Source organism: Neofelis nebulosa, chromosome 5 (genome assembly GCF_028018385.1).
Source record: "Neofelis nebulosa isolate mNeoNeb1 chromosome 5, mNeoNeb1.pri, whole genome shotgun sequence".
In the NCBI taxonomy this organism is placed as follows: Eukaryota; Metazoa; Chordata; class Mammalia; order Carnivora; family Felidae; genus Neofelis; species Neofelis nebulosa.
Genome location: NC_080786.1, coordinates 61,294,450 through 61,315,950, shown reverse-complemented (window position 1 = coordinate 61,315,950; position 21,501 = coordinate 61,294,450). Strand labels below are relative to the sequence as shown.

At 41.7% G+C, this 21,501-nt stretch overlaps 1 protein-coding gene and 1 pseudogene across 4 annotated transcripts in view; one reads left to right on the top strand and one right to left on the bottom strand.

Moving 5' to 3' along the window:
• GOLIM4 (golgi integral membrane protein 4) overlaps positions 1 to 21,501 on the top strand; it is an 80,106-nt gene that overhangs the window by 47,656 nt on the left and 10,949 nt on the right. Inside the window, exons 4-12 of one of the 4 annotated variants that reach the window (XM_058730429.1) lie at positions 900 to 953; positions 2,331 to 2,481; positions 6,390 to 6,472; positions 7,041 to 7,124; positions 10,635 to 10,793; positions 14,870 to 15,202; positions 16,837 to 17,084; positions 17,823 to 17,902; positions 19,253 to 19,362. In XM_058730429.1, the coding sequence (XP_058586412.1) occupies positions 900 to 953; positions 2,331 to 2,481; positions 6,390 to 6,472; positions 7,041 to 7,124; positions 10,635 to 10,793; positions 14,870 to 15,202; positions 16,837 to 17,084; positions 17,823 to 17,902; positions 19,253 to 19,362 (1,302 nt within the window). Of the gene's footprint in view, positions 1 to 899; positions 954 to 2,330; positions 2,482 to 6,389; positions 6,473 to 7,040; positions 7,125 to 10,634; positions 10,794 to 14,869; positions 15,203 to 16,836; positions 17,085 to 17,822; positions 17,906 to 19,252; positions 19,363 to 21,501 lie in introns of all 4 variants that reach the window. The other 3 variants (XM_058730428.1, XM_058730431.1, XM_058730430.1) reach the window with 3 other exon arrangements.
• On the bottom strand, positions 6,745 to 6,825 carry LOC131513353 (U2 spliceosomal RNA; annotated as a pseudogene).

The window sequence follows — 21,501 nt, the reverse complement described above, 5'->3', positions numbered from 1 at the left end:
TGCGTTATGAAATAAAGCAATAAAGTGAAGTGATAGAGGAAAAATGCAGTTCATTTTGGAAATTGTAAAAAAAAAAAAAAAAAGAAAAAGAAAACCAGAAATGGTTGGGAGTGTACTTGTGCCAGAGATGGGGTGCAGCACGTCAGATAGAACAGCACGGGGAGGGAGAATTGTCAGGCATCTTGTGCCCTGGCTGCTTCTGGCTGTCCAGGACTGTGGAAATGTGTGAGGCCCGTGTGTAAAGATGTTCCCCTGGGACACAAATTGTACACTGCTGCAACATGGCTTGGGCTCAGGTTTCAGTCCTGGCTCTGCTACTAAACAAGTGTTTGCCCTCAGCTTGGAGTCCTTATCCTTTCTCGGTTTCTCACTTGTGAAATGGGTAAAGTGACACATGGAGAATTCCTTACCCGCGGAAGCCCAGGGAAGGAAAGCACCTTTTCTCTTCCCTTTCTTAAGGCTTGCAGAGACTGTGAGGCCTGGTGCAAGTTGGTTCATCCCCCCATCCCCTCAGAGCACCTGGCGTAGTGTATCAGCCATGCACCATGCACAGTGACTGTGTCTCAGGGCAAGGACCTTGTGCGTCTGAGCCTCGGTTCTTCTCAACTGGAGAGGGGAAGGGAAGTAAATCATTTCCAGGGGCCCTGCCAGGGTGCTGTTTTATGACTTCATGTCTTACTGTTTCTTTACTAAAATGTAGCAAACTTTGAGGAACATTGAAACTTCTTCCTGCCGTTAAATAAAGAGATGGCCCCAGAGAAATCCTGGTTAGAGCATAGAATTCATTGTGGCTTATAAGTGAAATAGATGGAATTGTTCTGTTAAGTGCTTTAAGCCATGTTTAGCAAGAGAGCCAGATTCGTTATCTCTGTGTTAACCATTTTCTTTTCAATTTACAGCAAGATTCCAATAGTAGATACAGTGCGTTGAATGTGCAACATCAGATGTTGAAAGTGAGTAATTTAAAGTTGTTCTTCATGCATGGATGAAAGAACTAAGTAACTTACAAGATCAAGGAAAGCTTATGGAAGGTTGATTTGTGTGGTAATACAGCACATTGTCATTTTTCACTAAAAATGATGTAGAATTGTAATGTCCCCTCATCTTATCACCCAATTATAAACACACACACACACACACACACACACACACACACACACACACAACCATTCAGCTTATTACACATTTTTTTTTGGTGAAACAGTGTCTGGTCACCTGATTTTTAATTCTGTTCCTCTCTTTATCCTTTAAGGCTTTTTGTTTGTTTAATTTTTCACAGTGGTCTACCTTAGATATTTGCTTTCATCTTAGGCACGTTGGAGGCAGTAGAATTAAATGCCTCATTCATGTTACTAATATTTAATGTGTCCTTTTACTTGCTACAGGAACACAATTTATATTTAAAGGTTTTCCTTCCTTGATTCTTGGGTAAAACTATTGTGGGTCAAGACGACTTAAGAAAGAGAGAGAGAGAGAAAGAGAGAGAGGGAGAGAGTGGGGGAGTGGGGCGGGGGGAAGATTCATTATTTCTGTCAAGCTAGAAGAGAAGACTGGATCTCATGAAGCCTTCTGCACATCAGGAAAACCATGTCACCGTCTCCACCCCTTCCTTCAACCTCCCTCCCTCCCTCCCTCCCTGCCTGGCTTTTTGTTTGGTATTGTCTTTCCTCCTGTGTCAGTAGAGTGAGTGCTTTTCATCGAAACCAGAACCTTTCCTGGATCAAGAAAGCAGTGCATGGATTAAAGCAGACCATCCTTTCATTAAGCATATGCAGATTGTAGCATTTACCTAGATTATGATTACAGTGTAGTATTATAACTAGGAGTAAGGTAAATAAGATTTATTACTTCCCCCAAAGGGAAAAATATCACTTTTTTCCCTTTTTCTTTAAACTGAGTTGCCAGGAAGGCTGAAAAGTAAGGAAGGGAAATAAAAAATGTTGCTGAGAAAACATTAGATTGAAAGAGAAAGTCTGGAATATCTGTGGAGGGATAATTTTTCCATTATCTTTACCTTGTCTCCGCAGCAATTTGAACCCCTGGGAATTTCCCCAAATCCTTCCTCCCCCCCCCCCCTTTCCATCTCCCATTGCTGACTTCTGACTTCTTGTTTTACCGATGTTAAAAATTAAAGAGAAAATTATGTTTGGCCATGATCCCAAGCCACTGATCTGAAATGTAAGGGAAATGGAGGGGAACTGCCCAAATTAAAAGCAACCTGAGGAAGACAGAACCTGCTACTTCACCTGTTCTTTCTCCAGAGAGAAAGGCTATAGACTCTGGGATAATTTAGGGAATACACATCTCTGCTCAAGTTCTCATCTTTGCAGAGTCAACACGAGGAGCTGAAGAAACAGCACAGCGACTTGGAGGAGGAACATCGCAAGCAAGGAGAAGACTTCAGTAGGACGTTTAATGACCATAAGCAGAAATACCTGCAGCTGCAGCAAGAGAAAGAGCAAGAACTTTCTAAGCTAAAAGGTATTTGAAAGTCTAATTAGCCAGTTTATGTGGACATAACTGCTCATATTAATGTTTCTGTAAAACAGTAGAATTTTGTTTGTTGTTTTACATGGCGATTGCTTCACACTTACCTGTGGTTACTTTTGTTGTTTTTTTTTTCTTTTTAAGTTTATTTATTTTGAGAGAAAGAGAAAGAGTGTGAGCCAGGGAGGGGCAGAGAGAGAGGGAGAGAGGATCCCAGGCAGGCTCTGTGCTATCAGTGCAGAGCCTGAAGCAGGGCTCAGTCTCCTGAACTGTGACATCATAACCTGGGCCGGGATCAAGAGTTGGACACTGAGCCACCCAGGTGCCCCCACATGTGGTTACTTCTTCGTAAAATTTCACATTTATCTTTATCTCTTTGTGTTTGTTTAGGGAAACAGAATAGAATAGTGATTCTTAATTGTTTTTTTAACGTTTATTTATTTTTGAGAGACAGAGAGAGACAGAGTGTGAGCGGGGGAGGGGCAGAGAGAGAGAGAGAGAGAGAGAGAGACAGACAGAATCCGAAGCAGGCTCCAGGCTCTGGGCTCTCAGCACAGAGCCCCCGATGCGGGACTCAAACTCATGAGCTGTGAGATCATGACCTGAGTTGAAGTTGGACGCTCAACCGACTGAGCCACCCAGGCACCCTAGAATACTTAGTGGTTCTTGGTGGGGCGCGTTGGTCTCATTGGGTAAGACGGTTCTCTTTGTATGTGTATTGCAAGATATTTAGCATCTCCAACCCCTATCCACAAAATGCCAGCAATGCTGCATGGTCATTGTGATGATCAGAATTGCCCCGTGCATTTCCTAATCTCCAAGGGGCCAAAAAGATTACCTGTTGATTGCTAGCAGTAGCTCTGAAAAGCTCAGGCCCCAGAGTCAGAGGGCCCTGGTGGATTTTGGCCTCTTCGGTTACTAGTTACATGACCATGGACAGGCTGTGTAATCACCACACACCTCATTGCCGTTGTCTGTAGAACTGGGGTATTCATAACAAGTCATCAACCTCCTAGGGTTTGTGTGAGGATTAACTGATTTATGTACAGCACCTAGAACAGTTACTGACACACAATCAGCATCAGCATGAGGCATTTTCATACTAATATGAAGCAATATGTATCGCGTCTCTGAGTACATGTAAATTCTTAAAAGGGGAAATATTCTACAATCAGCTCTTCAGATGCTAAATAAGTTTGAAGTGCGAGAGTTGGTGTAAAAAGGCACCTGATGCTTGCAAAAACAATGGTGAAATCCAACTGGGCCTGTGGCCCAGTTAATTATACTGTACCAAACAATATTTTGATTTTATATAAGATATCATCATAGAGGGAAGCTGAGTGATGGGTACTTTGGACCTCTGTGTACTTTTTTTTTTGCAGTGTTTTGTCTGTAAGTACTTCAAAATAATAAGTTACAGCAAAAAGGCACATGGGAATTAGGTAGCCATAGAAGCAGTTTACAAGGAGTTCAGGTGGTCTTGAGAGAGGGGCCAGGTGTCAGCAGATGATACCCAGAAGGTGTAGACTGGCAGGGGCGTTGGCTTGTTGGTGATATGGCAGATGGTGGGGGTCATTAAGATAACAGAGAAAAGTCTTCACGGAGGTAATATAAATCATGTTTTCTTGTGTCTACTCTGTATTCCTTTCTTTGAAATAAAGCTCATGTAGAGTAGAGTTTTAACAAATTAAATACAGAAGTGATAAATCAGAACCATGGCAAAGAGAAGGACACACGTATGTGAATGCTGTGTACTAAGATAACGCAAGCCTCGTAACCTGGTCTCAACTTGCTGGCAGCCAGGACAGAAAAGGAAATGCAGTAAGTGACAGGGTTCTCATCATCAGAAAGAGAGAATATACCTACACTGTGTTGAGCAAGGGAGGGAGAAACAGAGAGTAAGAGAAGGAGGTGAGAGAGAATGGTACGTATTTCTGGTATCAATTTTTGAAAGAAATTTCACAGAGGCCTTAAACAGTCGGGTGTGAAGATGTCTTTGATGACACTTTTATGAGCAGTTTTTACATCAGCACTTTTGCGTGATTATGATTCCTGGATAAAAGCTTTAGATAGTAAGTTAAAGCATACTGTGATAGATGCAGATTAGTGGCAACTAAGGTGAATAATCCAGGCAGTCTGTGGTAGTTTAATGTGATACCAGAAGGGAATTTAGAATCCTGGGGAGATGAGCTGGTAGCATATAAGTTTAAGTAAGTATTCTTTTTGTTATTTTTAAAATAATGGCTGGCACTCAGCAAATGTTTACCATGTGCCGGTACCAGGTGAAACTCTTCATGCGATTATTTTTATTTAATTCTCATAACAACCTGTAAGTTAGGCATTGTGTTTAGCCTAATTTAACAAATGAAGGCACTGAGGCTTAATAAAATTAAATAACTCAAGTCAATACAGTTAAAGTACAGAAGCAACTGCCTTAAGTTTATAATCCAAAACTCCTTTATAAGCTAGTGGATTGGGTGTTGTGTGTGTGCATGCATGTAGGCGTGTATATGCACGTTTGCACGTGTATGTGTGTATGCGTGTGTCTACTGAAACCCCCATCCAGCCAACGACACATTTAGGGTGACCTTGGATTGCCAGTGGTGTCCTGTTTTGACCTTTGAGTCAAAATCCTTCCCACCCTGTTCTTGATCTCTCCCCTAAACCCAATCACCAGTCCAAAGCTCAGGGGGTTAGGCAGGGACTATATAGGAGTAAAAGTGGACAGAAAATATGGTGAGAGGTGGTGATGGGCACTTTCTTCAGCGCTGGGTGCCACGCTGCAGAGTTAGGGTTTTGTCTGCCACTCAGGTGGTTTGCCCAGCACTGTGCAGACTTAACAGCTGCTGTCTCAGCGTTGTTATTAACAGCATCCCCTTTCACTTTCAAAGGTACCTCCCATTGAAAAATGAATTATATTGTCATCCTGCCACCATTCAACTTCTGCTGAGTATTGTCACATGAGATTTGGCCTCGTGTTGCCAAATATTAGTAGACCCAGATTCTTGATTTTTAAGGGGTGACAACTGTTCAAATGTGGAACACTCTGCATAGGTCAACACTGCAGGGGCCAAAAAAAAAAAAAAAAAGAGAGAGAGAAAAAGAAAAAAAACTCATGTGAGTTAGATTCAGCCCTGGAGCTAACAGTTCATAGCATCTAATGCCCAGATATAGTGAAAGTGAGAAAATCACCAGGAGGGTAAGAGAGCTGGGCCTGGAATCTTTAAGTCACTGAAGCTGTTCCCTGAACAGTAGGCTTGAGATTGGAGAGATTATAGGGCTTTATTTGGACAACCACAGTCTCACACTATAGCCCTGGAGAAAACTGTCCTTTCGTTATTGGTGGGGGAATTTGCATCAGTCAAGAACTCAATGGTAGAGGAAAGAAAATAGATGTAGAATTTTTCAACAGGTAAGTGGGATTTTTCTCTGTCTCTTATTTCTTGAGTTGCCTTTGTAATTGAAATACTCTTTGGGGTCTGTGGAAATTATTCATGCTATGAGAAGGAGGATTTGTACTTTTTGATAACTTTCTTCTTTTTAATTTGTGGAGAGACTCAAATCTTATACCGTTCCTGCCCATTACATTTTATTCCTAAGGACTTGCCTATTAATAGAAATACGTCATTTTTTTAACTACTGAGTAATTACAACTCCTTAACTTCTACACTGTGTAGCTTCTTTAAAAGTATTTACACTATCAACCAGATTGTTTTGGAATGTCCGGCTGAACCCATGCCACATCCCCAAATGATATAATTTTGGTTGATTTGGCCTATTATACTATCAAAGTTAAAAACAAATCCTAAAAATAGTTATGTGAAGTTTCAGATATGAAACTAATGGAATCAAAAGCCAGAAAATCTCAAGGCTTTAGGCACTATTTTCTTTTTCAAAAATAGAAACCGTGTACAATTTGAGAGAAGAGAATAGACAACTAAGGAAAGCGCACCAAGACATGCACACACAGCTTCAAGACGTCAAGGTAAAACAGAACTGTGCATTTGACTGTTTACTATTGGCCTGCTTTACTTTGCAGAATGTCTTTAGATGTTATTCCCTAATTGACCTGCATTACCAATCCACATTGTTGTTTTGGGCTTTGCGTAAACTGGAGTGTGCCCAGTACTTTTACCACTTCTGCATCGTGAGCTAAAGGATGGTCTGAAAATGCATTTTCGTTCGTACTGAAATGATTCTTTTGCTAGATGGTTGCATTTTAATAAGCTTTGTGTTTACCAAGTTTTATTGATAATGAGATGTTCCTTTGATTTTGATTTCATTGTGATTATGATATTGATACTACACTTGATCTTAGCCAAAAGGCCGAGAAGCGATTAGTGATTATGACGTTGAGGTAGCACATTGTCGGTTTCCGAATACTACATTCATAGAATCTTCTGTCTACGATGATTTTTCAACTTAGCAAATGCTATGAGAACAACAAACAGCCAGGCAGGCAAGCTGCGTGTGGGTGCCCATACCGCTGTCAGGCAAAGCAGAAGTTGTCTTAGAATGTTAAATGTCAACATGTAAAATTCTTTTTTGTGTAGCAACAGCATAAGAATTTACTCTCCGAGCACGAACAACTTGTAGTGACTTTGGAAGACCACAAGAGTGCACTAGCTGCTGCGCAGGTTAGCAGGGTAGCAGCCTCTATTGGTTCTTGTTACAGTCTGCTTAACCTTTCCAAATTCCTTATGCATGTAGTCTCTCACAAGCCAATCTTCAGTAAGTTCCTTAGGACAGAGCTCTCCTGATCCTGAGGATCCTGCATGCTTTCAAAATTCAATCAAGAGAATATTAAATAAGCCTTTGATGATGATGATGATGATGATGATGATTTTTTGCACTGGTAGTGTGGTACCTATGACTATCTCTACTCTCCAGCAGCCCCTACATGCAGTGGTCTAATACTTGTTTAAACTACAAAAATCATCCCTTGTATCTGGTCTTCTGCCGCTCTCCGCCCTTTTGATGACTCTTCCTGTAGGATCTGTGTATGATGCTAGCTACCTAAATAAATAATTGTCAGACTTTTTCTTCCATTCCTCCCTCCCTCACTTCTGCTTTCCAGCCTACAGACACTCCTTTTAGGACTAGGCTTATGAATTGTTGGTCAAATTAACAGGAAATAAGAGATCTCATGTCAGTGGAGAAGGAAAAACAAGAGTCGTAAGGTCCATTTGTTCAAAGCCTCGAACAGTCCCTGGCACAAAGCGGGCCTGTAGTGGATATTTCCTGAATGAACAAACAAACAAATACGAGTGTCGGAGAGCTTTTTAAGGCAGTACCAGACTGTGATTGACAGCTTTCTAGTAGAAGCAAACCAGTAGAAATGGCTAGCTTAGTCACTGGGTCTGCACTTTTTTTTCTGTTGGAAGAATTAAGAGGAACACCAACTATCTGTCCAATTCAGGAGACTATGTGTTACTTCTTGTCTTTATAAAATTATAAGAAAGGTAATATGCTGGGCCCTGTCCTGTCTTAGAGACTATAGCGTCTGCATTTGTGGGACTCCTTTTCAAGGTAGTCATTGAGTATCTCCCTCTGAAACTGTAGCTGTGTGGTAATTTTTCACGTGTGTACAAATCAAATTGACTTTGGGAGATTATTTCATTCAAAACCTTCTTTATACAGTTTTTACCAGGAATTTATTTGAGGCTGTTTTTCATGCTGAAAAACGTGACAAACCAATTTGAATATTCTGTGTGCTATCATGGCCACAGACATTAGGCTAAGCAACAATTTGAAAATCCAGAGAAATGTAAGTAAAAAATGCATTTTACAAATGACCAAAACCAAATTGCGTAGTAAGCTTGCTGGGAGTGTTATGGACAAGATTTTGTAGTAGAAAAAAAAAATTTTTTTTTATGTGACTTACGTATCATATTCTATTTCTTTATTTTCTTTTTTTTTTTTTTTTCAACATTTTTTATTTATTTTTGGGACAGAGAGAGACAGAGCATGAACGGGGGAGGGGCAGAGAGAGAGGGAGACACAGAATCGGAAACAGACTCCAGGCTCCGAGCCATCAGCCCAGAGCCTGACGCGGGGCTCGAACTCACGGACCGCGAGATCGTGACCTGGCTGAAGTCGGACGCTTAACCGACTGCGCCACCCAGGCGCCCCATATTCTATTTCTTTAAAAATCTTTTCTGCTCCTTCGATGGGGGGCTGAAGTTCTCCTGCCCACCTGCCCCACCCCCTAAATCATTATGCCAGAACTAGGTGCAGCACTTGGAGTCCCCCCTCTGATCCCCATAGTAGTACTTTCCCTGGATCTCCTTAGAAAATAAATACTGCTGCTGGCACCTACATTTCTTACGTAAATTATCTTACCAGACTGGGTCTCGACAACCTGATTTTTAAATGTAGTTGAGTGGAGAGAAAGCAAGAATAGAATAGAATTTGAGTTTACAGTTTGCCAGGGATCTTCATAAGAACTTTTATACAGGATTTTATTTAATATTTACAGTCTACTCAGTTCTTACATTATGTCCTTTTTATAGCTAAATAAAGTGAGGTCAAAGAGAAATGAAATAGCTGGCCCAAGATCAGTGACCAGACCAGATCTGAGCTTCAAGTTTAGGGCCTGCGGACGTCACGGTCACGTGTAACTCGTAAGCAGGCATTTTTGGAGACTTTCCCTCTTCACAGTTCCATGGGCCTTGCCCCACACCCCGTCAAGTCATAATTTCTAGACTGGGGGCTCAGGAGACTGCATTTTTAACATGATCCTTCCATTATTCTCAGTGCACACTAATATTTGACAGCTGCAGCATTACTGCTCTCAAATATGTATCTAGGAGGAAGAGAAAGGAGAAACATTTATTAAAAAGTATCACTATGTGGATGTCTTTTTTTTTTATTTTTCCTTTGACCTCCAAAGTTGGTTTGCAAATGTTTTGATAGATTTCTGGGATAAGGGCCATCATTAGCCATATGGCATACCTTTGTACAAATTATAAGGAAGCGCTCCCCTGAGATAGATTTAGTGAGAAAACTTCTTCACCTTTGTGTGAATTGGGAAAAAAAAAAAAAAAAAAACCTCAAAAGGCCCCTCTTCGTTGGGGTGAAAGAGCACTGCGCCAGGGTGGACGGCTGGGGCAGTGGGGTGCCGGCTGGACTCCCACCTCCACTCACCTGCTCTACTGTGCACACTGGCTGGGAAACTTGTTCAGAAAAGATTGCTGTGTTCTCTGTCTGTGTTTACGTGGGTGTTTACACACACAGCATCTCTGTTTTGGGATAACAGTGCTGGTGTATGTGATGAGCTAAGTATGAGCAGTGTCTCTGATTTTCTTAGTTAAGGTATTTGATTTTTCTTCTGCCTTTCTAGTTCCTTGTGTTAAAAATATTGCACATGCACACACACATACAGACCACCACCACATATACACAGACACAGCTATAAGAGTATATCGTAGTTTAATACTTACAGTAGTGCCTTTATCACCTTAGAAGAAAGGTTCACAGCTGAGGACTAAAAATCTAGGCTCATTTCATGCCTATGCTATTCCTTTTCTAAATCTTCAGAGCACAATACCGTAAGCGTTCTGGAAAGTAAGGGACCGTATTTGAGCACAGGCTGATGGGCAAAAGGGTGTGGTCTGAGTGATTATATATATATACATATCTATACGCTAATGTTTTTATATGTATATCTATATAGTTGCTTATTTTAAGCTTATGATTCCTTTCCACTGAAAAACATTATTACTTAGGCCATATTGGTAAAAGATATCTGCACTTGTATTTATATAATTATGTGAATTTTTAAACAGATTTTTTAATGCTTGTAAAACTGATTGCAAACTGTCTTTTAATAATGATATTTATACTAGGAAGTTATTTATAAAAATTCTGACTGTTTAACATAGCATGAGAAACTAACATCTGTCTTAGATATTTTTTCTCTGCTCCCTTTATGTCTAATTCTCATTTGCATGTGCTTAAAAATGGTTAAGCTTGTCCAAGTAAGAATAGCTAATGCATGGAAATAATCTGCATATTTTTTCCTAATTTGTACTTCGATATATTTTAGTCTAGTCTTCCAGTGTACCCTAATGTCCATCCATGAACAATGTATCTCTTTCCCTCCTCAAATTGTACAATTTGCATCCAATTGTGCAATTTATACACAGACACAAGTTGCAGAGTATAAACAATTGAAAGATACTTTGAATCGGATCCCAAGCCTTCGCAAACCAGAACAAACAGAGCAGCAGAATGTTACCCAGGTGACACATTCTCCACACAGGGACAGCACAGCGAGGGAGAAGGCAGCTGGAGAGCCGCGGGAGGTAAGAGGCGTGAACTGGTATTCTGTGGTGGGGTCACTTTCCCCATCAAGCTGTCATCAGGTGAACTGCTCGAAATATTGCCGACCCTTCCTTCAGAACAGTGGTTCTCAAATTTTAGCATAGATCAGAGTCCCCAGCAGGGCTGTTAAAACACAAATAGTTGGGCCCCAGCCCAGAATTTCCAGTTCAGTTATTTTGGGATGAGGCCTGCATTTCTAACTGATTTAGCTGGTCTGGGGAGTACACTTTGAGAACTGCTGTAATATTTTCTGGGAAAGACTCTACCAACTTTGTTTATTCATGTGGGTTTATTTTTTTTAAGGAGCTGTTGTGCTGAGTTTTTTATTTATTTATTTATTTTCTGTTCATGTCATTTGGGTTGTTAGGGGGCAGAGTGAGAAGATTAAATGATCATAAGGATATTATGTGATAGCCCACTCAAGTATTAGGGTTGAAAGTATAGTTCTGGGTCCACAGAGAACAAGCCAAAAATTGTATTTAAGAGGTCTCTATAAAACTGCCAAATGTATGAGTGCTAGTTTCTTAATCCACTTTTTTTTTTGTATTCCTGTTCTTCATAAAAGTTGAGCCTTGCTTAAAAAATATCTCCTAAGCGAGACATCAAAAGTAGGGTTACCCTTATCCTTAACTCTTACAAAGTTGTTTTAATTACATGCATAATAAATACAGCACATACTACTATCTTTCCCCCTGAAAAAGTTGGTTTTAACAGCAAATGTTCAAGAAGATGTGGGGCGCCTGGGTGGCGCAGTCGGTTAAGCGTCCGACTTCAGCCAGGTCACGATCTTGCGGTCTGTGAGTTCGAGCCCCGCGTCGGGCTCTGGGCTGATGGCTCGGAGCCTGGAGCCTGTTTCCGATTCTGTGTCTCCCTCTCTCTCTGCCCCTCCTCCGTTCATGCTCTGTCTCTCTCTGTCCCAAAAATAAATAAAAAAAAACGTTGAAAAAAAATTAAAAAAAAAAAAAAAAGAAGAAGATGTGCCCTGAGTTACCATCTTATGGGAATATTTAAGTTGCTAGGAGCAGACTTCATGGAAATCTTCAGTCATGCAGAGCATTCTTGTATAGACAGGACCCTCTGTGTCTTCTGTGGTTACTCTTAACATAAGAAAACATGACCAGATCTCTGGCCTGGGGATCGGTTCTATTCTTTATCCTAGTCTGACTACCAGTTTCCTGGGTTAATCTTGTAATGACTCACACCTTTAGTTTTCTCATCTGTGAGGTGGAGAGAGTAGTTATCTACTGGAAGCTTTCTCACAGAAGTGCTATGGAGATAAATGGCACACATTTGAAAGCACTTAGGGCCCTTTAAAGAAATACTTCATGTAAAGCTAGGGCAGTATTATGTCAAACGCGCCAGGTACGTGAGGACACTGGTAAGACATACATCTCCAAAAGTTGTCTTCAGATGTCTGAGAGAGGACTTTCTTCCTCCTTTTGTTTATTTATTTTATTCTTTTTTCAGATTTTTCTTTAAATTCTAGTTAGTTAACATACAGAACATATAGTGCAGTATTGGTTTCAGGAGTAGGATTTAGTGATTCATCACTTACATACAACACTGAGGGCTCATTCCAACAAGTGCCCTCCTCAATGCCCAGCACTATCTAGCCCATCCCCCATCCACTTCCCTCCATCAGCCCTCAGTTTGTTCTCTATCATTAAGAGTCTCTTATGGTCTGCTTCCTTCTGTCTTTTTTTTCCCCCTTTCCATATGTTCATCTGTTTTATTTCTTAAATTCCACATTAGTGAAATCATGTGGTATTTGTCTTTGACTTACTTTGCTTAGCGTAATACACTCTAGCTTCATTTACATGATTGCAAGGCAAGATTTCATTCTTTTTGATGGCTGAGTAATATTCCATTACACACACACACACACACACACACACACACACACATATACACACCACATCCCCTTTATCCATTCATCAGTTGATGGACATTTCAACCCTTTGCATAGTTTGGATGTTGTTGATAATGCTGCTGTAAACATCAGGGTGCATGTACCCCTTCAAAACTGTATTTTTGTATCCTTTGGGTATACCTAGTAGTGCAATTGTGGGTCATAGGGTAGTTCTATTTTTAATTCTGAGGAACCTCCATGCTGTTGTCCACTGTCCACCAACAGTGTGAGAAGGTTCCCCTTTCTCCACATCCTCACCGACATCTGTTGTTTCCTGTATTGTTAATTTCAGCCATTCTGACAGGTGTGAAGTGATATCTCCTCATGGTTTTGATTTGCATTTCCCTGATTATGTGTGATGTGGAGCATCTCTTCGTGTATCTGTTAGCCATCTGGATGTCTTCTTTGGAAAAGTGTCTATTCTTGTCTTCCCATTCTTCACTGGATTATTTGTTTTTTGGGGTGTTAAGTATGATAAATTCTTTTTTTTTTTAATTTTAATTTTTTAAATGTTTTTATTTATTTTTGAGAGAAAGAGAGAGAATACACGTGTAAGAGGGGGAGGGGTAAAGAGAGGGGAGGACAGAGGATCCCAAACAGGCTCTGCACTGACAGCAGAGAGCCTGATGTGCGTCTTGAACTCATGAACCGTGACATCATGACCCGAGCCAAAGTCAAACACTTAACCTACTGAGCCACCCAGCCACCCCCAGTTTGATAAATTCTGTATAGATTTAGGATACTAACTCCTTATAAGATATCTCATGTGTAAATACCTTATTCCATTCCATAGGCTGCCTTTTAGTTTTGTTGATTGTTTCCTTCACTGTGCAGAAATATTTATTTACACAGTCCAGTTTCTCAGTTATAGTTCTGCCAATTTAAGAAGATGGCTTCACATTTATTTCAGTTTGGAAGAACAATCTGACCAGAGTAGTCATTTTTTCTGATAAAAAGGGTGGGAAGGGGGAAAGGAGTGATTCGTTTTCTTACGATATTTTATCATTTCTTTTTTGACCCTCCTTTCTAAGTAATGAAGATCAAATGGAAATCTCTGAAACTTTCAATCTGGGAAAACCAATTTAAATCAACCAATTTTTGAAGAGGAATTTTCTGTAAAAAAAAAAACAACATAAAACATGTCTTTTTTGTTGTTGTTCAGAGTTTTCTATATTAACACTACAAAATATTTACAAAATTATTTCCTTGGATTTATGAAGAGATGCTACTTTAATATGTTAAAAATATTTTGTATGGTTTAATGGGTACTATTTTTAGTTAACATGGATGTCTATTAGTAATGGCATTCTTTTTTTTATTAGTTAATAAAAATAAACCCAACTCATCCTCAATATCATCTTATCTTTCTCTTTTCTTAAATAAAAAAAAAATAATGTTTATTCTTAAGAGAGAAAGAGACAGAGCACTAGTGGGGGGGGGGGGGCGAGTGGCAAAGAGAGAGGGAGACACAGACTCTGAAGGAGGCTCCAGGCCACAAGCTGTCAGCATAGACCCGATGCGGGGCTCGAACTCACAGATCTCCAGATCATGACCTGAGCTAAAGTTGGATACTTAACTGACTGAGCCACCCAGAAGCCCCTGTCCTTCTCTTTTCAAATCATTATTATTTTTTTTTAAGATTTATTTAAGTAATCTCTACACCCCACATGGGGCTTGAACTCATGACCCTGAGATCAAAAGTTGCATGCTCTTCGTACTGAGCCCCCCACTTTTCAAGTATTATTGAAAACAAAGTTTACATTGAAGAAAATCATGTAAGCACTTCATCACTTGAAGTCTGAGAGGTTTTTTTTTTCTTTTTCCTTGTTCTAAAGGAAAACAGGAGTTAGATTGCTTTTGAGGGAAGTTAGATTGCAATGTGGTCATGTATAGGCTTTACTCTTAGGTTACTATTTGTATGCTTCCTACGATGAAATTTTACTGATGTTATCTCTATTTTATAGGTGAGATGACACAGTGAGAAGAGTTAAGTGACTCCATTGCAGCCATACTTTTCAGTCAGGACTGTGTATTTCTAGATTCCCAAGATTTTGCTTATGTTGTAAGCCCATAGACATGGTAATAAACAGGTTGTATCACTACTTTCAAAGTAGAAGAGGGTCATTTCCAGTGATGTGCTTGGCCTAGGTGTCTCGGAATAATGATGTGTGGCAGACACATGAAGCTGTTCCTAGAAGAACAGAAGAAACAAAACTTTACCCTCCCACCCAGAAAGAGGCAGAATTTCAGGCTCCAGCAGAGCTGAACCAGCAGGACGCGGAACCCAGAGAGCCAGAGGAGCGTCAGGTGGAAGAGGAACACAGGAAGGCCCTGGAAGAGGAGGCCATGGAACAGGTCGGGCAGGCTGAACATCTGGAGGAGGAACACGACCCATCACCAGAGGAACAGGATCGGGAATGGAAGGAACAGCGTGACCCGAGGGAAGAAGCCAACCTTCCGGGAGGGCACGCTCACGCCGAGGTACGAGGTCCTTCACCTCCACTGGGATTCTGTTTCGTCAGCCAGGATAGGGAGCATGGCTTTGTTTTTAAACATTGAAAAAGCCTCCCCATATACAACAATCTCTAAAATAAAATTCGAGCGATTTCACTAAATGTTACATGCACGTATGTTTTTTAGATGCACATGTTTAAATTTTTTCGTGTAATGTTAATAGCACAGCTGCTCCCATCCCTCAGAAAGCTGACCCGAAGGAAACAGAAAGCTGTTGGTGTATTTTCTTTGTCAGTAGTGCGTAACAAGGCAGCCTCATGCTCACTCAGGTCCCTTGAGCGAAGGAGGATAGATAAGCGCCTGATGGGGCACCTCCGGGGAACATGTTCAAGTTCCAAGGGCAACGTGAGGCCCAGAAAGGTCTCATTTTCTATGATCAAAAGTCTCCTTCTCCCTGTTCATTTACTATCAAATGGTAGGTTGGCTTCTGCACATTCATCTTCAAGGTGGTTATTAAGTTGTCAAAAGGCTGATCTTATCACTTAAGGATGCCCACTGGGTGAGTATGTTTAACCAATCTCTGTTCAGTCTCCCCCTACCGGAGCACTCCCCTCTCACATAAATAAGGCTTTTTATCTTTGAAAAATCCATTATTATTAGAAAACCGAATTTAAAAGAACTTGAAGCAACACTGAGTGCAGAGAGCTTTCTTTCTTCCTCTGTCTCTAAGCTGATCCTTAACACTGGGCTGCCTGCCTTTACATACATGCCAGTCACTTTGTATTTATGCCTCTGAGGTTTTGTTCGGCTTCGAGCTTTCTAAGACTACAAGCTGCCTGAGGCTTTAGGCTGAGTAGATGTAACAGCCTCTGTTGTTGGACTCCTTGTTGCAAACTTAGCATGGAGAAGCTTCTCCCAGTCTTGTGTCCCTCATACGGCCTTTTTCAAAAGTAATTTCCCTTTGAGTTTTAATTCCCCTTAACCCTGCACCTTCTTTTCTTTGGTGAATATTGGGTGTGCTTGTGTTGGTTGGGAGAGGGGGTGATGATGGAGGAGTGAGTTGTGGGTAGCTCAGTGGGAAGCAGAGTTTAAGAATTCCTGGATCAGTTCTTCCTTTCATCAGAAGGTACTGCCTTCTCACCCATTCTCCTTTTCCTTGAAGGAATTTGTTCTCTGCCCCTCTGCCCTTACCTGAAATTTGGCTTTTTTGGCTGTGGTCAGCCTGAGATTGGTTCCGCATTCCTAGAATTAATTGGCATCGCTGGATCTTACACTCTTACAGCTTCAGCTCACAAATTGCTACAATTAATGTGAGGTTACTACGTGCCCACTTAGAGCAGCACCTTTTGAACATCCGTTCAGTTAGGGTTCAGAAGGGATTTGCCCTTCTGTTTTGCCCTCTCCCGTGTGAGAGGGAGCACGTTGAAAATCTGCCAAAATGGGTTGCTAAAAGAAGCCAAGGCTGACTCAGAGAGTTGGGAAAGAGGGGTTCTGGCTCAGGGTGACCTTGGACCTGAGGTGCAATCCCAGTTCACCTGACAGATGGGTGGGTGTTAATTAAGTAAACCAGGCCTGCCGCCAGAGTGTGTCAGGGGAAACCAAGGAAGGGGTGACCCGAGGTGCGGCCTGTCCCCGCTCAGCAGCGCCACCTTTCCCCCCAGGTGTATCCCTCCGCCGGGCCGGCCACCAAATTGCGATCGCCCTACGAGGAGCAGCTGGAGCAGCAGCGGCTGGCAGCGAGGCGGGCTGAGGAGGCGCAGAGGCTGAGAGAGCAGCAGGATGCCCTGCACCAGCAGCGGCTGCAGGGACACTTGCTGAGGCAGCGGCAGCAGCTCCTCGCCAGAGAGGTGGCCCGGCAGAGGCAGGCCGGCCCCGAGGAGGGGCGGGCGCAGCCCCCGGAGCAGCTACGGTAGCCTTCTCCCGATGGTGCATGCAGCTCTCCTCTCGTTCTTCTGAGCAGGGCACACAGCTCGGGGTGCCTGTTCCCCGTGAGCTTGGGGGTGGGGGGAGGGGGGGAGCGGGGGGGCTCCTGTAGCCGGAGCGGAACAACGACTGGAGAACTGAATTTCCAAATATTTCATTCTAAAACAATCAACCTTTTCTTTTTCCTAATTAAAAACGTTAGATCTTCAAGCTTACTTTATTTAAAAAAAATTTTTTTTAATGCTTATTTATTTTTGAGACAGAGAGAGACATAGCATGAACCGGGGAGGGTCAGAGAGAGAGGAGACCCAGAATCCAAAACAGGCTCCAGGCTCCAGCTGTCGGCACAGAGCCCACGTGGGGCTCGAACTCACAGACCGTGAGATCCTGACCTGAGCCGAAGTCGGATGTTGAACCGACTGAGCCACCCAGGTGCCCCTCCAAGCTTACTTTAGAGAGAGAGGACCTAGCAGGTTCTGTGCTAACTTTATTTTACTTTACCAGGTGAAAGGTGTTTTATGTTTTTTAAGGTATGCTTGGAAATTGTAGCTGGAATCTTTATTAAACCCAATAGCATAAGTTTAAAAAGAAAAAAAGAACCTCTTGATGACTTTTTAAAAACCGTTGAAAAATTCGTTTATTACTACCTTTAAATGTAAATGACTTCTGTGAAATTGTGCCACCGAATTTGTCACTGAATTGTTAACATTTGTGTCTCTTGCAGGCAGCAAGGTCATTATGACACTGTGGATCATGATATTGTTCAGGGAGCAGAGGACCAGGGCGTCCAAGAAGAGGAAGGAGGTGGTGAGACTTCTCAGATTGTCAATACGTTAATGAAATTACTTGGTCACATGGAACATCGACTCAGAGTTGCGTGCACATCTGAGTACATACAAGGGAGACTTGTGTACCACATGCCTTTTGTCGCTGCTGCTGTTATGTCGCTGGTAATCCTTCCAAACAGTGCACATTGGTGGCCACACCTGCCCAAGATCATCTGTTTCCTTCCTAATATTTTTTCCTACAGTTTAAACTTTTTGTGTACTGAATTGTTTTTTATGACACATTGTCATAGGACTGTTATACTCCGGGAAATGGCTACCTTTTCTTCTTACCTTGGAAACCTTTGGATCATTGCCTTGAAAGTTTTTCAGATTAAGGCACTAGTAGCTTTCACTCGTGGCAGGCCAGGCGTCTCGTATGCAATTTATCAAATATCCCTTCCTGTATAATAGAACTAGAAAGTAACAGTTTCTCTGGCGACTCTAACACTCAGATATGTATCCTCTTTAAAAGAGGCTAAAAGAAGGTGATTACCCAAACTCCCTCTATAGCCTGTTCTGATATTTTATAGCCTCATAGTCAAGAAATTGTTTTCCTTATGTCCCCCTGTGTAGCACTTTCAGCTTTTTTGTTCCATTATCAGTAAGACTAGAGAACAGTTTGTTCTCTTATTTATTTAATGAATCCCTTGGTGCACTTGAAACCTGATGGTAAGTTACCTTGCATCTCTATTTTTTATAAGCTAAATACTCTCCATATACTTAACCTTTCCTCTTATATCTTACTTAAAAAGTTGTTTGTTCTTCTCTTTGTATGCTCTTACCTAAATTTCCTTTATGGAATTTTATTTTTCTGAAAGCAGCAAATATCTATGTGAGTTGAACTGTGAGATGTATCCTTGTGGTGGCATCCCTCATCACTGCCGTGTGATGAGGTGTTCTTTTTTCCATTTCCTGAGACGTTACCAGTTCTTCTTTTGGTACCTTGCTATTTCCTTTGATATTACCAAAAATTAGCTGACAATTTTATCAGTGTCCAGTTGACTGGGCATGCTTTTGTTGAGAAAGTTTTGTTATTGTTTTTCATATAGCAAGGGGGAGAATGAAGCTCTTATAAACATTTGCTTTAGAAGATTAGCATGTGTCACTCACCCATGCTATCTCCTTAGACACATGGTCTAGGAAAAGGACCTAGTTTTATTCAGAAGAGCTGAGGTGTATGCCTTCTGTTGAATTAACCTCTTTCTCTTTGGAGGAGAGATTGGGTGAAATAGTCTGTAGGAAAGCCCACTGGTGGCTTTTCTTTGAGTGAAAGGGTAGAGTCCTGTCTGGTTCATCTGTACTGATATTAGTTCCTTTGATTTGCTAGCCTATGAGAGAGATAACCAGCACCAAGATGAGGCAGAAGATGACCCAGAGAATGGACATGAGCCTCAAGATCAGGGTCCCCACGAAGCTGATCCAGACTCCGAGGCAGATGTAAGTGTCCTCTCTTTCGGTCATGACTCTTGGAAACTCACGACGCGGAAAGGAAACTTGAAGGGTTACCTGACACCACGCCTTTGGCTCCAGATATATCTGTTATTTCATCAGTGCAGAAGGAAGGTGGCTTGTGTAATTATATAAGCAATGTCGTTAACTGTAAACTGAGGGTGTGTTGGGGGAGACTGGCTCAGAAGCTGCTCTAGAAAAACATAGGAGTTTCCCTCTGACAACTTCTAGATCAGGAAAAGCAATGCTGAGAACCACTGAAACATGCAGTCATTCTGAAAAATGAAAAAAAAAAAGTGTGGGAGTTAGAGAAGCAGAGAAAATAAATGAGCCATTCTGGAGCATGTTGAATAGTTTGCTAGGGTGTTATGTAGGTCGTGTGACTCTGTCATCTCCTGGCAGTAAGCAACCATTTTAATCAGTACATGAAGTAAGGATGTGGGGCTTGAGAAATGGGAAAAAAAAAAAAATGCTCAGGTACCATAATGCTGTAGAAAATTTAGAATATGAATCATTAGAGACCTGATAACCAAGAATGTCCTTTGTGTTTACCAAGAAAGGACCTAGACTCCCAGTTCACCTGTGTAGCCGGGGGGCCTGAGGCAAGCAAGCGTCAAGTGAGTGCGTTCTCGCGCTTGTGTGTAGATGAATTTTACAACTTACTTTAGCTCTCCTGTCATCTTTTGCTAGTAAAACCACCGCTATGTTTATCTAGTCTATGCTACCGTATGGGTCTTGTTTATATTGAAAGGAAGATCCATATATCTTTCCTTGATACTCATTGAGAAAGTCTCCCTGATGATAGCTGCTTAAAACCCCCTGGATGGAAACAGCTTTAAAATTCTTTTTAATTTCTTTACTTTTTTTTTTTTTTTTTTTTTTTTTTTTTTATGTGTGGAAATGGCTTTTGTACTTAACTTGAGCGGAGCTGTAACAAAGCACTTTTGCCTGTGGCTCCTGCGTTGGCACTTGTGCAAGTGTGCTCAGGAAAGGGTGGGAGCTCTGGAGAGTAGGGGAGTAGAGCTGGTGACTGTGGAGAGACAAGGGAGTATCTTACAAGAGCAGCAAGAAAGCAAGAAAGCGGATGTGCCTGAGCCGATGCAGGGCGGGTGAGAGGGTGCCTGTCCCAGTCTCCGCCCTCTGGGAGGTGCTGCGTGCTTTGAGGGTGATCATCTAACCCTCCCTCTCCAGTCAGCACTCCACTTGGTCTGGAGGACACTGCTCTCTTCCTCCCATTCCTTCTTTTAATTAGAAATCGTTAGCCAGCTTGTCTCTCTGTCTCATCTAATTTTTTTTTAATTAAAGAAATTTTTTCCAGCTTTATTGAGGTGTGTTTGATCATCTGTTTATTTGTTTTTTTAAATTTTTTTTTTTAACGTTTATTTATTTTTGAGACCGAGAGAGACAGAGCATGAACGGGGGAGGGTCAGAGAGAGAGAGGGAGACACAGGATCTGAAACAGGCTCCAGGCTCTGAGCGGTCAGCACAGAGCCCGACGCAGGGCTTGAACTCACGAACCGCGAGATCACGACCTGAGCCAAAGTCGGACGCTTAACCAACTGAGCCACCCAGGCGCCCCTATCATCTGTTTATTTGAAGGTAACAACTGTGCCTGTTACACTTCACCTATTACTTACGTCTTGTTGGACCCTGTGTGTACATTTCTGTGGGCTTTTGCAAAAACCCTTTGGTACTTTGTTTTTGAAGAGAACGTGTTACATTTTTCCTGTGTTTCCACACGTATTATTGATAATGCCCAGAAAGAAATCTATATACAGAGATTGTGGAGTAATTGGCGTCTGGAGTAAAGGTGATGATTTGTCACTCTCTATTCCCAAGAAAAGTGTCATCTGCTCTTAAATGAAGCATGTAGCCGGGGATGTGCAAGTAATAAGTCAACTGAGACCGGTGAGCTCTTGACTATGTTCAAGGCTCCAAAGTGAATTGAAGTGGAATCTTGTTGCCTGGAGAACACTGATACAGATCAAATCTTGCTCTGAGGCCTCAACTCTGGGAGGCATTTGCTGCTTCAGCTAAGTGTCCTGTTGGTGACCCTGGAGTGATCGGGAAGCTCCTGCAAGCATTATCATCAAAATCTGAATCTTTATGAGGACATGTATTATGGTG